At 42.7% G+C, this 17,820-nt stretch overlaps 1 protein-coding gene across 1 annotated transcript in view; it reads right to left on the reverse strand.

Annotated features, from left to right (window-relative positions):
* VPS13D (vacuolar protein sorting 13 homolog D) overlaps positions 1–17,820 on the reverse strand; it is a 3,321,573-nt gene that overhangs the window by 1,238,521 nt on the left and 2,065,232 nt on the right. Inside the window, exon 39 of the mRNA XM_044060428.1 lies at positions 10,445–10,570. Coding sequence (XP_043916363.1) covers positions 10,445–10,570 — 126 coding nt within the window. The remainder of the gene's footprint in view (positions 1–10,444; positions 10,571–17,820) is intronic.

The following is a 17,820-nucleotide window of genomic DNA, read 5'->3' on the forward strand; positions in this document are numbered from 1 at the left end:
TACAGCTCAGTGTCAGACATGCATCACTTATCTTCAAGGGATGGGGTATGCTAGTGCATCTTTTTGCTTTGGTAGGGACTGCAGATGATGGATTTGGTTGCTAGACCAAGGTAGGAGAGGCCCTGACATCTGACTCACCGGCAGTAACTTTAAGGCAAGAATGTCTGCCATCAATTTCCTTGAACTGTAGAGAAGATGGGATTGTTGCCCCACCCTAGCAGCAAAGCATCCATCACGACTTATGATAGGTTTGGCTTCAGGAAGGAAGGCCTACCTTAAAATTAATGGGGATTGTCAACCACTCCAAGATTAGCCAGCAGAAGCAAATCCGTGAATGCATTGCGATCCTGTAGCCATTAACAACTCACAGTCCACTGCAACACCAGCATTATCAGGTATGCAAAGGGCAATAGGAAGATCATGGTAGGTTAATCTTACAAAATGCAGGAAGGCCTGAGTAAGAAATTCCTAGTGCATCTTTGACCAGGCTGGCAAGGATATGATCTTCTAAACAGTAAGATGGCACCAGGAATTAAGGTAGGAAGAGATAAAAGGCAGGAATGTTCCCAGTCTTCTTTGCTTTTTGCAATTTGGAGCCACTGACCCAAAAGATAAGACTAGGAAATAGGATATGGTTTGGCAAACAGGAAAAGTTAGTACTGTTTGCTGACAACTTAATATCTTTAACTAATCCTGAAAGAGATACATCTAACCTATTTAAGACTTTAAGGCAGTTCATGGAAATATTAAGATACAGAGTGAACATTTATACCATCAAGGAAACAAGACAGTGGGATACGAAACCATTAGAAAAATGTTTAGAGATCAGAGAGGTTTGCTCAGCTCATGTACAAAATCAGTGAATTTGTGCCACAAAAGATTTCAAATAAGAAACATGAATACTGGTAATGGACTTGGATCTGATGTATAACAAGCAATAATCTTTATTTAGCTGAACTGTGTTAATAGGTCTTGTTAACAAGATACTGAGTAAGTGAACAAAACATGAGGGATACACGACGTGAATTTTTTTTTCATTTGAGTCAATAAAGCAGCTTGTGAATTAAAAAAAAAGGATATGACCTCCGTTTTTACCTGTCTGCCAATCATCAAGGCTCCCCTTATCAGATTTGAAACCATTAGTTCTTCCAGGCCGGGTATCCCCAGGAAAGCCATCTCAAGAGGAGCATTGTTCAAGCAACCATGAGTGTAGTTTGCACACACTCAACATGATACCAGCAATGAGGGTGTATGTAATAGGCGCTAGTCCCTCTCTTCGATGGGAGTAAGATGATTTGAATAACATTGCCTTCTGCTGAGAGTGTACCCCCCCTGTACTCAAGATAATGGCCACCACAGGAACAGCTTGGTAGCCAAACTCCCACTAACAGGTTGACATCTGTACTGCCATCCTTCCCTTGAAGAATTGTGGCAATGATGAACTGATCTGCCCCCACCAGGAAAGAGTATCCCTGCCGCCCCTCAGCAGCTTCAGCAAATGTCTGTGCTGCTTACTGAACTCTTCTCAACTGGGTCATGGGCCATAGTCAGAACTTTATTGCCCAAGTCAACAAAGCTGGCTTTTTCAAAAACAGAAATTCAACAAAGCTGGCTTTTTCAAAAACAGAAATGACCAGAAACGAGGAGTGCCCAGTTCTGTCCTGCTAAAGCCTTTAGTAGTAAAGGTAATCTTCTGACATGGTTAGGAAAAGACTTTTCCAAGGAGACCTACAAACACAAACTGCACACCCTAGAGCATTTCCAAGGAGTTCCTAGATGATTCTACAACAAATGCACCATTTCAGTCTTGTACATCAAAAAATGTTTGCATTCACGGACGCACACATGCCCAGCTGATACACACTATAACATAACACACTGGCTAAATAAGCATGTTCATTCTTAGAGCCTGGAAGTTTGTATTGCCATCACTGACCCTTACTAATTAAACTAACCATCTTGCTTATTTACCTATCGACATATTATTTATATATTACATTTATTAGATAGGTAGTTGAAATAGTCTAAATGCTCTTTTCGGTTCAGCCAAGACAAGAACCACAAGGAAATGCCAAACATTTGCCTGTCACACAGAGATTAGTTGGAAGCAAATAAAACACACTAGTAATACTAAAAAAATCAGTTGACATGCTACAGATCATATGTATACAATGTTTATAGGGAGGTCAGTTGGCAATATACAAATTCAATAATAAATTTAGCTGATTTGTCTACAGGCAGCATCAGTTAGCTTAAGGAAAAATATGAGTATGACTACAGTTTAGCAATGATGAACATTACGTTTCAGAGATGCGTATTAGTTAGAGTGCCATCTTATAACGTGTCATGTCATGTTGCAAAGGCAAATATAAACTGCAACATTCATCTGAACTGAAAGAAAAAGAAAAGTAAATAAGAAGTGCAATGTCTTTGACGGCTTTATTTTTATGTTTTTCCTGCTCCATGATAAAGGAGAAATAATCAAAACATACAGAAGTCATAATGGCTTTTAATAAGGTTTTGAAATGATTTATTCTTTCTTTAAATTAAGTGCCTTTCCAAACAAGGATTCATTGCTAAAGGAGTATGCAAATGTTTAGCCCGCATCATCAAAGCGAGAACATCTACTGGAGCCTAGCAAATGGCCTCTTCCTTCTGAAAAGTAAGAAATCTATGATGCTTCCAATGCAGCGTGGCATATTTACCTTCCAGAACATCAAAACACAATGCAGACTTGACAATGTGCTATTAAATAATGAATAGAAGAATATATACTATCCATCAGGTCCCTCTCCCATATTTCAAAACCACTCAAAGACTTCCTAGCTAAAATGTGGCTCTGTTTTTGCTCAAAACCAAAATAAACTATATATCTAAATGTGAGCAAGTACCTTTTCAATCCTTATGCCACCTTATTCTCCTTTCTTCACTTACTTTCTTACTGCTATCTACTTATCTTCCCTGACTTTCTAAACATACCATAAGCTTGTTTCTCCCTCACTTCATACTACAATTCTTATTTGTATTGGGCTAAACTTACCTTAATTTCTCTACAAACTGACTAAAATTTCTCAAAACATTAAATGCTTGTCATATACCTTGTATTGATTCTTAACCAATGCTTTATATGAAGTTTAATTTGTTAAAATTATTTAAACTGCAAATGTTTTTGTTTTATTTTTGAAGATTGTAAAATTATTGTTCTTAAATGTTTTGTAATAATTTGGAGCTTTTCTCCCTGGGCCTCCACTGAAAATGGTCTTCTATCCAGTTGGACTTTTCAGTTATCAGATGTCAACAAATAGCTAACTAAATAAATAAATACTTGCCTGACTTGCAGGGAACTCCAAAAGAAGCAGCTAGGAAAAAACACCACTCATCTGCCAGGAAATGGAAGAGCAAAATTCTTGACCCATCAAAGAGGCTAGTAGTGTAACTAAAAAGAAGTTATGTCCTTACCATAACGTTCCATGTGGAGTGTTCATCTCGCCTTTGTTCTTACACACGGGTTCGGAGCCGATCCTCAGCTCCGAGTCGGCCGCATCGCAGAGCTCTGCATCTCAGAGAAGCTCGAGACCAGCCCATATCCCACAATCCTCCCTGCCATTACTCAGATCTAGTTTGCAAACAAACCAGACCAAAAATCCAATACCTCAGGTGCAAGAACTACACACTCTCTCAGGCATTCAGAGACACTCTCTCACCATAGCAATAACTAAGGGTAGTAGCATATACCCCATGATACACAGGACCATATACCCCGGAAGGGGTTAAGACAAGTCGATCAGAATCTAGTCCTACCCGTTCTTCCAAAACACGTGGGGAGGGGAAGGGAGGGAGGGAATGTAAGAACAAAGGCGAGATGAACACTCCACATGGAACGTTATGGTAAGGACATAACTTCTTTATGTGAGAGTGTTCAATCTCGCCGTTTGTTCTTACACACGGGTAGCGTCCCTAGCTCCGTCACCCTGAGTGACTCATGGAAGAACGTTCCTAAGCACAGTGGAACCAAAAGATGTCCTGTCCTTGGAGACTTTGTCCACTCTATAATGAGTGATGAAAGTATGTGGCTTAGACCAGGTGGCTGCTGCACAAATCGTGTCCAAAGGCAAGAGAGCTGCATGAGCTAAAGAAGTGGAAACGGATGTGGTAGAATGGGCCTTAGGTTTGGTGGGTAAGGACTGATTTGACTTAGAGTATACAAAGGCTATACAATCAGCAAGCCATTTAGATAATGTACGTTTAGTAATTGCCATGCCCTTTTTATTGTCTGCAAACGCGACAAAGAGCTGATCTGTCTTCCTGTAAATTTTAGTCCTATCCAAATAAAATCTAAACTGTCTGTGAACATCTAACTTGTGCAGCATATACTCCAACTTGTTAGTATGGTTCTTGAAGAAGGTAGGGAGTTCTATGGATTGGTTAATATTTGTAACGGAACATACCTTTGGAAGGAAAGATGGGTTTTATCTGGATGGAAAATCAAGTAAGGTGGTCTGACCGATAATGCTTGCAGCTCTGACACTCTTCGAGCTGAAGTAACAGCTACGAGGAAAAGTGTCTTCCACGATAAGAACTTTAGGAGGCAGGACGAAGCAGGTTCAAAGGGTGGCAACATGAGTTGTGACAGTAACAAATTTAAGCTCCATGGAAAGAAAGGTTTTCTGACGGGCGGTCGAAGATGGAAGGTTCCTTTCATAAAGGCCTTACAAAGTCTGTGAGACATAATGGGAGAACCGTCCTCACCAATATGGAAGTTCGAAATGGCCGCCAACTGTACTCTTAGTGTGGAAGTAGAAGCTCCTTCGTGAAAGAGGACAGATAAGAATTCTAATACTTTATGTAGAGGAGCTACCAGGGGGTCTAAGTGCTGGCTAGACGCCCAGTACACAAAGCATTTCCACTTACTCCTGTAGATTTTTATAGTGGAAGCTTTATGAGAAGCAACCAGAATGTGTTGAACTGCCGGGGAAAGTAGATCAGACCTGGCTAGGCAGGGAAACGGAGCAGCCAAGCTGCTAGTTTGAGGGACTGAAGAGACGGGTGAGGAACTCCTGACGAATGAGTCAGTAGATCGGGTACTGGGTCCAGAATCCACGGTTCCTCTGTTTGATGGGCTCGAAGAAAGGGGAACCATATCTGCCGAGGCCAAAATGGGACTATGAGTATTATTGTCCTTTAAAGGTTCCTGGCTTTATGTAGAAATCTGGGAATCAAGGGAGTACGTGGAAATGCATATAGGAGACCCGGGGGCCAATCGTGTATCAGTGCGTCCCTTGGGACATCTCCCGGAGGGGGTAGAAGGGCAAAGTAGCTTCTGCATTTTGCATTCAACGGGGAAGCAAATAGATCGCAGCAAGGCTGGCCCCATCTGCGGAAGATCTTTTCCGCCGTCTGTGGATTGAGGGACCACTCATGAGGTAACAGGATGGCTCTGCTCAACCTGTCCGCAATGACGTTGGATGACCCCGGGATGTGCGTTGCTATCAGAAAGTGACCCGTGGACTCTGCCCATTGCCAAATTCTCATGGCCTCTCTGCATAACGGGTAAGACCTGGTTCCCCCTTGCTTGTTTATGTACCAGATCACAGACATGTTGTCCGTCTGAACTGCTACTGTTCCTAGAGGTAAGAGGGCTTGGAAGTGTTGCAATGCCAGGAACACCGCCCTCAGCTCCAGAACATTTATGTGTAGAGTGTACTCCATGTTGGACCATTCCCCTTGGACTGTTCTTCCCTGAAATAGGCCCCCCCACCCTATCAGAGAAGCGTCCGTGGTTATTGTGGCCGTCGACTGGGTAGAACAAACGGACGACCCATAGTGAGGTTCTGATTGCACACCCACCATGAGAGGTCTCGTCTGCAAGAGTCTGTTATCAGAATCTCGTGCACTAGGGGTAAGTGCTGGAACGACCACTGCGCGAAAAGCAGCCATTGGAGGATCCTCATGTGTAATCTTCCCATAGGAACTGCGATCAGGGATGCTGCCATTAGTCCCAAAACTTTCAATACCAGTTTGGCCGGGGCTTTCTTGCTCTCTAGTAGAAGAAGATCCTGTTGTTTGAGGGTTGACGCCCTTATTGGAGGGAGCTTTAGCAGTGTTAATAGTGTATCTAGGTCTGCTCCGATGAATGAAATACGCTGTGAGGGCGATAAGCAAGACTTTTCGAAGTTTATCGAAATCCCTAGGTGGGAACAAAGGTCGACTGTGTAGTCTCTGACTTGTATGAGGCGACGCTCGGTGGTGGCGGTGAGGAGCCAGTCGTCCAGATAGGGAAACACCTGGAATCCTTGTCGTCTCAAGTGAGACGCAACTACTGCCATGCATTTGGTGAATACCCTGGGGGCTGAGGTGAGTCCAAAGGGCAGAGCTCGAAACTGAAAGTGACTGGCTCCCAGCCAGAAGCGCAGGTGATCTCTGGACGGTCTGGCCATTTTGATGTGTTAGTACGCGTCTTTGAGATCTATAGAGCACATCCAATCGTCCTTCTGTAAGAATGGAAGGATCGATTGAAGCGTGACCATCTGGAACTTTTCCTTCTTCACGAAGGTGTTGAGATTGCTGAGATCTAAGATCGGTCTCCAGTCCCCTGTCTTTTTTGGAACTAAAAAGAACCTTGAGTAAGTTCCGGATCCTCTTTGGTCCGCCAGGACTGGTTGGATGACTCTGTTTTTGAGCAGCTTTGAAATTTCTACAGCTGCTGGGCTTCGCAGATGGGGTGGCACATCTGGAAACCTTCTTTGTAGAGGTGGAGTTGATGTGAAGGGGATTTTGTATCCTCTGGTTATAATGCTTTTTACCCAGGAATCCGAAGTAATATTTAGCCAGGCCTGTGGGTATAAAGCCAAGCGACCCCCGACTGCCTCCAGAGCAGGACAGCCGGGCCTCCATTCAGGAGTGCTGGAAAGGCTTCCCAGGGACGGTATCCCTGTTGCCTTGGTTATGCGGACCCCCTCTGCCGCTGGGGCGACGTCTTCCATTTCTAACCCCCCCCTCTGCCTCTGGAGGGGGTATCACTCTGTGTGGCTTGGAAAGATCCCTGATTCTTACGGAACCACATTTTCCCGCCTCGTTGCCCTTTGGGGTATGGTCTAGTTGGAGCGGAAAAACGGACCCCGACAGCAGACAGGGTCTTTCCCTCTTGCTCACACCGAGTCAGAGTCTCCTTCACCTTGGGCCCGAAGAGTGTGGCACCATCAAAAGGGGCATTGGCAAAGGAAGACTTGAAGGCTGTCCATAGTCCTAGAATCCTTATTAGGAGGATGAACAGATGAGGAAGACTCAGACATCTCCTTGCCGCCACCACCATAGCGTTGACTGGAACTCCCTTGGTGAGATAAGTCTTATCCTGGGGGGCGGTGATAAATTTGTTTGGTTTTCTAGGGACTGGGTCCACTGTGTCAGGTGCCTCCCACGCCCTTCTGAGCAATCAATTCCGTTAATTCATTGAAGGGCGGAGTCACCCAGGAGGTAGAAGGTTGAGCCCCAAAAGCCTTCAGCAGCACCGACTCGTCCTCAGTGGGGGCTAGGGATTGCCAATCACCCTCTGTTTCAAGATCTCCAGGATGTCCGCAAATGACACATCCTCAGAGGGGGATTTTGGGGACTCCTCTACCTCATCCAAGTCGGTGTCAGACGTTAGAGATTCCTGTGGGGAATCTATGTGCCTCCTCTTGCACAACCGTTTCCTCGGGACCTCATCAGAGGGGGCTTCTGGTGAGGCCTCCAAGGAACAGGGGGAACCTTCTGGGGGTGACTGAGGCAATGGGGCTCTACGCTTTGGATGGGTTGTGGGGGCAGAAACAGAAAGCGGCCCTTTTGGGGAAGGAGAAGACGCCTCTGATGAAGTGGTTGTCTGTGCAGACAATACTTTCCTCATAAGGTCAAAAGCCCCTGAACTCCAGGCCGAGGACTCCCCCGGTTCTGAAGAACACGGGAGCATCCCAGACACAGGGGCCGTGGACTCTGACCCCGAGGACGGAGCCGAGCCAGTCTGCGCCGAGGCCCCGAGAGGGAGAGTCGGCACTGACAGGTCGGTACGACTCTCGGTCCCGGAACCGAGGAGAGACCGTCGGCTCAGCGACTCCCCTACCGGTTCCGAAGGAGTCGAAGTCAATGGTGTTGATCGTGCAATGGATGGTTTCGGCACCGAGGGCTCCACTATCATCAGGTCATCCTCTCCCGGCTCGGAGATCTGGATGGGTCTCGAAGGAGGACCCGTTGGAGATATGGGGAGGCCTTCTAGTTTCGACACCAACTGGGAGGAAACTGCAATCAACTTGGAAAGGGCCGTGTTTTCCATGAGTTTCTGCACGACACGATCCACATCTGTCTCAGATAACGGTCTGGAAGAACGGGTCGAAGGAGCCGAAGATGGCACCGACCGAAGAATGGACGGTGGCGGCAGCTCCGACACCGGTTCCAAGATCTGGGGCTCAGTGAAAGATAAACATTCAACGCTCGGCCCCGAGGTCTGTGGAACCGGCGAACGAACCTTCGAAGATGAACTCGGAGCCGATGACATGGGCTCCGACATCTTCTACCCCTTCGAGGATTTAGAAGCCTGATCTGATTTGTCCAAAGCCTCTTGAAAGGCAGGCTTAAGCAACCCTCTGTCTATAAGCTTCCTGCGTCTATCTGTCATGACCCTCCCGCTAAAGGAATGACATATAGAGCAATCCTCTTGAAGGTGGAGAGGGCCAAGACAGTAAACGCAGGACGTGTGGTTGTCAGTGATGGACATTTTCTGCCCACACTGACATCTTTTAAAGCCGGATTTTGCTTTCTCCGACATGACTGAAGAAGTAAAAACACTTCACTAGGTTGATAACAAGAAATATAACTATTAATAACTAATTCCTATATATATATATATATATATATATATATATATATATATATATATATATGTATAGTAAATATCTATATAAGTATAACAAAACACTCCACAAAACCACACCGAGAGAAAAAGGGGAGGCCACAAAAAGGTGCCTGAAGAATAATATGAGGAATATTATAATAATAATCACACACACACACTTCTATATTATACTAACTATTAGAAACTTATTTATGCAAAAAAGGAAGCAGCTTATCTGAAAGAAGTAAAAAATTATCAAATGTTTCTCTGGTCCGAGCTCTCCTCGATCCGATCTGTTGCAGCGGCAAACTAGATCTGGGTAATGGCAGGGAGGATTGTGGGATATGGGCTGGTCTCGAGCTTCTCTGAGATGCAGAGCTTTGCGATGCAGCCGACTCGGAGCCGAGGATCGGCTCCGAACCCATGTGTAAGAACAAACGGCGAGAATGAACACACTCACATTATAAGGCAGCAGCCGTTACATCTAACATAAAGGCTCTTCCTCAAAGGTGTAAAAGCCCTTATTTACTTTCTCATTTCTTCCAGAACAAAGAACAGGATAAGTTTAATGCTAGGTTTAGGGGAAACTTCCTAAGCCACTATCAGTAAGAAATAGACATCTGTCCTAAGCAAAACCTGCTTCTGTAAAAGACTGGCTACGGTTCCCTACACATAAGGGCAAGTAGATACAAAGTGCATATCAAGGAGGTTACAGCCACTAGAAAAAAGGGCTTTTCAAAAAATGAACATTAATGTCGCCAAGCTAGCAGACTCAAATGGTAGATGGACACACTTGTCTACCATGATTCTCAGTTTCTATGAAGGGCAAGGGTATCTCAGTGAAGGATGGAAATACATCCACAAGGAACTGCATGGCTGGCCAGTGCTCAGCCGTGGTCCTACCGTTTGCAAGCTCATGAGACCTGACTTGTATACATGTCCAAAGTAAGTCGGGATTAAGTCACGCATGAAATAAAAAAATGCATGCCAAGTCAGAGGTTAGCAAATGATTCATGAGGGCACATGAGAAGAGATCAGAAGATAAAACTTCTAGTCTGTCTGAATACAAGAAGGTCATAAAAATTGGCAAGCGAAAGAAGACTATAAAAGAAGGGTTTTAAAGGCGTGTCCTTTCTTCAGTGGCTTATGTGCTTTTTAGTATCATTAAGACTTCATTATAAGAAAAGTAAATCAGCTGTCACCAACAAGACTGATGTGCAACTTTTTCAAGATACTCATTTATTTTCATCTGACTTTGTGATGAATATAACAAGCAGCATTCACATATCTCTTTAAGTAAGTCTTTGGATTGATGTATGACTTTTTGTGGACACTCATTTTCATCTAAATTTGTGAAGGATAGAGTAAACGACATTCACATATATCTTCAAAAATGTCTTTTAAATTACTTTTAGTTTTTTTTTATTTGATCACAGAGAATGTTTTATCAAGAAAAAGTTAATGTCCAAAGAACATACACAAATACCAACACCTGCAGTATTACAAGTAGTAACGACTTAAGCTTGAGATTAAATCCAAAACATAAAATACCCATAAAAGGCATTGTTTTTACTGACTTACTTTGTCCAAAACAAGGTGGGTCCACAGAAGAGCCAAACCAATCATATCCAGTGGATACTTGTGATTCCTTCTCCTCTTGCATTAAATAATCAGTCATCCAAGAAGCTTTGGTCCTGTTGTACTGCTCTGTAAAAGACAAAACAAATACATTACTATTCTTCAAAGACAGAGCAAAAATAATGACACTGATATAGGGTTTCACACTCAAACTGAACCAAATAAGATCCACATATACAACTATTTTACTTTTCGATCAATGATAACACCTTTGAAGAACATACCTCTCAACCTACAGACATTGAAAAGATGTGAAAAAGCCCTAGAGACGAAGGTACATCCAGACAAAAATCTAGGCATCTAATTTGTATAATATTTGAATATCAAGTAGTGCATTAACTCTTCCTGCTTCCGGTAGGAGTGTTGGATACACGTTTTAAAAAAGAATGACAAAAATGATGGAAAAGTATAAGCACATTATCAAAAAGACTGTAAAATCTGTAGACTTTATGAAACTGTACTGCAAAATTCTATCATACAAGCCATTTATTTTTGCGTCTGAAAAAGGGAGATTAAGATGTGTGTCCTCTTTCTTTAAATCACTGATGTCACTAGTATGCTGGTCAAGTAGTGTAGTTTTTAGTTTACTAGACAGGTTCAAAAAACACAAGTGATGAGCGGGGATTTAGAAAACTGTGTGAATGGATAAATCAAGCCTGCAAATAGGGATGGAACTCCAAAAATAGGTACATTATGTGCAGGGGTAAATCAGGCCAGAAAATAGGAACATTCTTCCAAAATAGGGACAACTGAGAGGTCTCCTCAAGAAGGTCATGCCCTTACTTGTTTCCATGTTTACTGTCCTCCCTGCTTAGAAATACATTTCCTAAGACATTTTGCTACAACCTAAGACAGCGCAGCAGTTCAACCATGACTTTTAATAGTAAAAAGAGACAGAGAGACTTTTAATGTCATCTCTTAGACAACAACAGTTAAAAAGACTGAAAATCTTGGCTTTCTACTGAAACACTTTTCAGATGTGCTATTTTAAAGCAGTGTACATTTATGGTTTCAATAGCCTTTACATCTGTTAACCTAAAATTAACCGATAGTTGCACTCATGTTTTAGAAATGTTGCTGTCTGTCAGCTTCTTCTGTCATTCTGACATTAATCAGATCCTAACTACAACCAAGCATTTATTTGAAATGCTTTCAGGTTTTCTTAAAAATGTCAAAGAAATTACTCAAACAATTATCCTCAATTAACTTTACACTACAGTCTGCACATACTAAAAGCAACAGTACTTATGAAAACGACAGCACACTAAATATGAGGATGACAGCACTAGTGTCAGCTGTGTTATTCCTCCATTAAAAATGACAGATATCACTGTTCTAAGAAATAATTTTTACTTCTGATGTTATGCCAATACAATGAAGATATGAATCTGTACTTTCTGGAAGCCAGTACATGTCAACTGTAAATCAGTTGTACACTAAATGGCACCAACCAAAACAGACTTATGACAATTTAAGCATACCTGTGGTACCCAACAAAAATAGGACTGTATCTCTGAAGCAGTATGACATTTTTCTTGCAATTATCAGGATGATACATCAGGTAACTCGGTTATAAATTCCATTTGTTGGATTTAAAGGCATACAAGTGTTCATTTTCTTCACACGTGCATCTGTTTGTGTGTGTCTATATTTGGGGAAGGGGTGCCATCATATTTCCAGTGACAGAAAATTACATGTTCATAGAAAAATAACTTCTACTCCTTATGTATTTGGCAGTTTGTTTGCACTTTTATGTGCATTTGTTAACCAGGTGTAACTTCAAAGGTGCATCCTTTCTCTGTGGTTTAAATGCTTCTTTATTATCCGCATGGACCTTTATCACACTCAGCCTGGGACTACGGTCTAGTTAAGTGGCATGCACAAAATTATACAGCAGGCAAATGATGGATGACAAAATCAAAGCCTGCACTGTTGCAAAAAAAAAGCACATTCACAGCTCCTAGCTTTAATTCTCAGCTCTAATTGTCAGACAACCCTTTGCATTGACTCGGAAGTCCACTACACTGCCAGGTAATCCTTATGTTAAGTGCCAGCCAATCCTCTGTTTTATCTACCAGGCAATTCACTGCGCTAACAGTCAGACATGCTCTAGACAAGTGCTCCAACCTGAACAGAAGTTGCATTAACAACCACTTACAGAAAAAGAATCAGTTGTTCTTAAAGTCATAATGGAGACTTTTAAAAAGGAGAAGAATCTGTGTTGTCTGCTTCCATCCTTCCTCAACAGATGGGTCTTCAGATCCAATTTTAACCACTTCCAAGCTTCTGATTCAGTGTTCAGGTTCCTCCCCTTACTCACAATCCTCTTGTAAAAAAGCAAGTTACCTCAGATAGAGTTTGCCCGCACTCAGACAATGGAGAAATACAAATACAGCAATTAGAGACCTAACAGAGGGCCAGGCAACAGGACAGAAACAAAGAAAGAGGCCAGTTGATATGCACAGGGGTCTATATTAAAAGACCGAAGAGGTGTTTCAGCGAACACCTCTTGGTCGACATGTAATGAGTGAATGCACTAAAGCGCTAAAACTCAAAACTGCGGTTTCTTTCCCTGTGAAAAAAACTACTAGCACAAACACACACACACGCTTTAAAACATAACAACATGGGGGGCTGCGCCCCCCACACCCTCCCTAACTAAATACACCAACTCCAAGATCACACTACAGTGAGGACAGGGACGAACACATGGGGAATGGCCAAGCGATTTCTTTCCCAGGGGAAGAAGTCACTGTATTGAGCGTTCGCTCATTACGTGTCGACCAAGAGGTGTTTGCTGAAAAAACTCTTTGGTCTTTTAATATAGACCCTATGCACAGGCTTAAAAATAAAACTTATGGTAACAAATAGCTCAGCAAGATCACCCAAAGAATTAAAGAACAGGACCATAAGGATGGGGAAGGAGGGGGCGGAATTCGAGGAGTGACAGAAGCAGACACCACCAATCTATCGTTATGGTGAGTACATGACTTCCGTATCCGATCTTGTCTCTTCCATCCATTCCTCAATGAATGGGACAGAATCCCTAGCTACCACAACTCCTGTGAGGCTCAGGACCTTGACTGTAAATCCAATTTATAATGAGAGATAAAGGTGTGAACCTTGGACCAAGTGGTGGCAGCACAAATGTCATCAACAGGTTACCAGCAGAAGAAGGTTGTAGAAGAAGCTACAGCTCTTACTGAATAAGCTTTGGGATGTCTGGATAATGACAGACCCTTTTTCTTTGTAACCATATGCAATACAGTCCAAATGCTAGTGACAGAGCATGATTTTGGACACTCCCTTACCCAGTTTACATGAAGAAAAAGATATACTAATCAGCTTTTCTGGTTGACTTGGTTCTATGTAAATAGAAGTGCAACTGGTAGTGCACATCTAACAAATGTAAAATGTTGTTATGCTGCCAGCCCTGCTATCTGGAATTTTGTAAATAATTCTATGCCATTTGTGAATATTGATATGATTTATACAAAACTATATGTTATGTGTATATTAAACTACTGTTACAGAAGTGTGTGTTGAAATGGGTTTGTACAGTACTGAGCTTCAAGGATGTGTCAACAGTGTATCCTACTGGAAAAGAACAGAAATGTATATAAACTATATACCTGTGCAAATGTGTGTTTTAATAGTAGAAACCGGAACCTACAGAGTTAACTTGCAAAACTCCAAGAAAATAAGTTGAAATTAAATTATTTTATTATTACGTTATAAAAGTTAGTTTCAATTCAACAAGGAGACAGGATGTGTACAACTAGGGTGCCTTCTGCATTGTTTTGTAAGTATTTTATTATTTTACGACTTTAAAGATCTACAGAGATCTGAGATATGTATTTCTCACACTGTTAAGTTTCTGTTTAGCCTGGGAACTGAAGACAGGTGACAAAAAGTGATGCCATCCAAGCTAACCCAGCAGTAATATTTGACATTAATGTAAGAACTCTCTAAGAGAGAGATTGTGCATTTTGTATTTTGTTTTGGACCTAGCAAGAACATCCACTCATCATCACATTAGCACTTACTAGGGTACAGTAATTTATTTTAGATATAGTTAGGAAAATAGTAAAGATTAGTTTAAATGTTTTCTGTATTTATTTGAGACTGTCCTGCAATGGTGTTTTAAAATATTTCCTGTGATTTTGAACTCTGAAGTAACTGTGTTGACTGACTGAGTATTGTCTTGGTATTTTATTACTTACTATTAAATATATTTAAACCTATCTTTGTGGCTGATATTTGTGAGACATATTTAAGCACTTAGAGTACTTGCATATTTATTTGGTGACACTGTACAGACCACTCCTAATAGCCTGGCATGTGGTCAAAATTACCATTGGATTATTAGTAACATTACACAGTAGGACTGGACACCCTTTGTTAAGGGCCTAGAGTAGCTAATAAGAGTGGTTGGTGGCAGTGATAACTACCTTATAGTCTGGGCAGAAGGGGGCATAGCTAGTAAACCTGTGCCAGCCTTTCCCAGGTGTGTGTGTGTGCATGTTTATATATAAATCAAATCTCACAGTGTGTGTGTGTGTGTGTGTGTGTGTGTGTGTGTGTGTGTGTGTGTGTGCGCGCGCGCTACTTGGGCAGGGACATGAAGCACTGCTTGAACAGAGAGGGTACTGGAGGCTTTGGCTTGACCACTCAGCTGAGATCTCAACCCAGTAGCTGTGTCAGTGGGCTGTGTCAGTGGGAAGTCTTATTTGGGATCTGGAGATAGGGAGAAACCACCCCCAGACTGACTGTGATCTCTGTATATTCTTACGGGAAAATGTACTTTACTGTGTGTGCGTACTTGTCATCCTCCCAGTGTGTACGCCCTCTAGCTGTTGCCAGTGGTGAGGACTGAGGCTCCTTGATTACTGGGCCAGTGCAGGGGCATCACAAATGTATTTACTTTTGTTGGCAAAATTAGGAAAGAATACTTGAAGGTTGAGCAACTTATTGATTGCTGACTCAGAGGCCACTTTAGGAAGAAAAAAGAGTTAGTTCTCAAAGATACCCATCTTTGTGGAAAATCAGGTAGGAAGAAGATAAAGCATGGTGTTCATAAAATTTTCTAGCACAGGTAATGGCCACCAAAAGCAGTCCTCTCCATGAAAAGAACTTAAATCAACTTTGGCCACAGGTTCGGGGGGATGAAAGTCAAAGCCTGCAATAAGATAGTAACATCCCACAGTGGAACTGGCTCCTTGAGTGAAGGACAGAGAAGAAAATCATCTCAAAGAAAAGCTTTGGAAAGTCTGGGGGAAGCAGTGGGAGTGTGATCTTCTCTATATAAAAGGAAAAATAGAGGCCAGCTGCAACTTGATAGTGGAATAACTGGCTCCATCCTGAAAAAGGATGCTAGAAACTCTAGGATGGCATTAGAGGAGTTGAAAAGGGATCTACATTTTTGCTGGAGACCCAGATGGAAAATCTCTTCCTGCTGGAAGGCTTCTGAGAAGTCAAAGTATGAATGAAAGAAGAAGAAATCCTTGACTGTCTAGTGACCTTCCTTACTAGAGCTTTCTATAGAAATTTGGACATTAGAGGGATAAATAGAAAAGCATAAAGAAGTCCGGGGGCCAACTGTGGACTAGAGCATCCCTTGGTGACTTCCCCTCCAAGGGGATTAAATTGAAGTATTTGCTGCACTTGGTATTGTGGGGAGATGCAGAGTGTAGCCTGGTCAGTCCCAATGGCTCAATATTCACTCCACTTCTGCTGGATTGAGGGACCACTCATAACGGAGGAGGATAGTCTTGCTCAACCCTATCCACTGGAACACTGGACTTCCCTGGATTGTGCAATGTAGTCAGAAAATGGTGGGAAGACATGGCTCATTGCCACACCTTCTTGGCCTTTCAAAATAGGTGGGTAGATCAAGTGTCTCCTTGTTTGCTGATGTACCAAATCACCGACACATTGTTTGGACAGAAGTGACACACTGGAGAGAGTTCTGAAATTTCTGCAATGCTAGGAGGACCGCTGTCATCTCTAGAATTCTAATTTTAATGCTGGCCTCCACAGGGGACCACGTCTTGAACTTACCTTCCCAGGAAATGCCCCCCCCCCACACACACACACAAACCAGGTGGGAAGCATCCATCGTCATCATGGCTTAGGGTGAGGGTTAGAGCAAATGGACATCTCTGAGCTACAAATAGTGACTCCAACCACCACCTGATATGGGATCTGCAAACATCCATTACAGATACTGATGTCTCATCAGGATGTCTGATAGACTACTGAAAAACTCTCATGTAATATCTGGCAGCATGACTAGGGTGATCGCAGCTGCCACAGGGTCTAAGAGTCATTGGATCAGTCTTGCTGGTGGCTGCTAAGAAGAGAGCATCACTAAGGCTTTCTTATGAAGAGTAAAAATCCTGGTTTGAGGGGGCCTGGCAATCTGAAGTTTCATATCCAAGAGAACTCCAATAAATTCCAAGGACTGAATGGGCTGGATCATGGACTTCACAGTATTTATTGTGATCCCCAGATCACAATAAATTGAGATCAAACATGAGGGCTCTGCACTGGAAATGACTGGTTCCCAGTCTGAAACAAAGAAACCTCCTGCACTGTCTGCCCATCTTTATGTAGTAGTAGCATGCATCCTGGAAGTCAATCGAGCACATCCAGTCATTTTCCCTTAGCATAGCAGACTGTACCATGAGCATCCAGAATTTCACATGCATTACAAACTTGCTTAAATGGCTGAGGTCCAAGACTGGTCTTAGGTCCCCAGATTCTCTTTCACATTAAAATAAAAAGAATCGAGTAAATTTTGGATCCTCTCTGGTTTGTTGGAACCTTTTGAATGACTCAGCTCATTAGAAGCTTCCTTACTTCAAAGTTGCCTGCTTCCTTTTGCAAGGGTGGAACATTGGGAAGTTTCTTTGTGGGAATATGGAGAGAAAGAAAGGGAATGAGACAGCCTCTGGTGATTATCCTCTGCACCTATACATTTTGTGTTATGGACATCCAGGTTGACAGGTGCAGGGATAAGCACCATCTGACTGTCTCTAGAGAGTGGCAGTCAGGCAAATGTTCAGGGGTGCTGATACGGAATGGACTCAGAAAGCTCTGGCACCGTGGACCACTTCTGCCTTGAGGGTGACGTCCACCATTAGAGTCACCCCCCCACCCCCACCATGGGAGGCTTGGTCTCCAGAATTGTCAGGAAAGAACCTTTGAGAGTTATGGAACTAAAATTTCTTACGACACCTCTGACTCTGAGAAGGCCCTCTGGAGGGACAGAAAACTTTATTCCTATGGAAGAAAGGGTCTTGTCATTGTTCACGTCT

Source organism: Protopterus annectens, chromosome 2.part0, assembly GCF_019279795.1.
Source record: "Protopterus annectens isolate FY-2018-M chromosome 2.part0, PAN1.0, whole genome shotgun sequence".
In the NCBI taxonomy this organism is placed as follows: Eukaryota; Metazoa; Chordata; order Ceratodontiformes; family Protopteridae; genus Protopterus; species Protopterus annectens.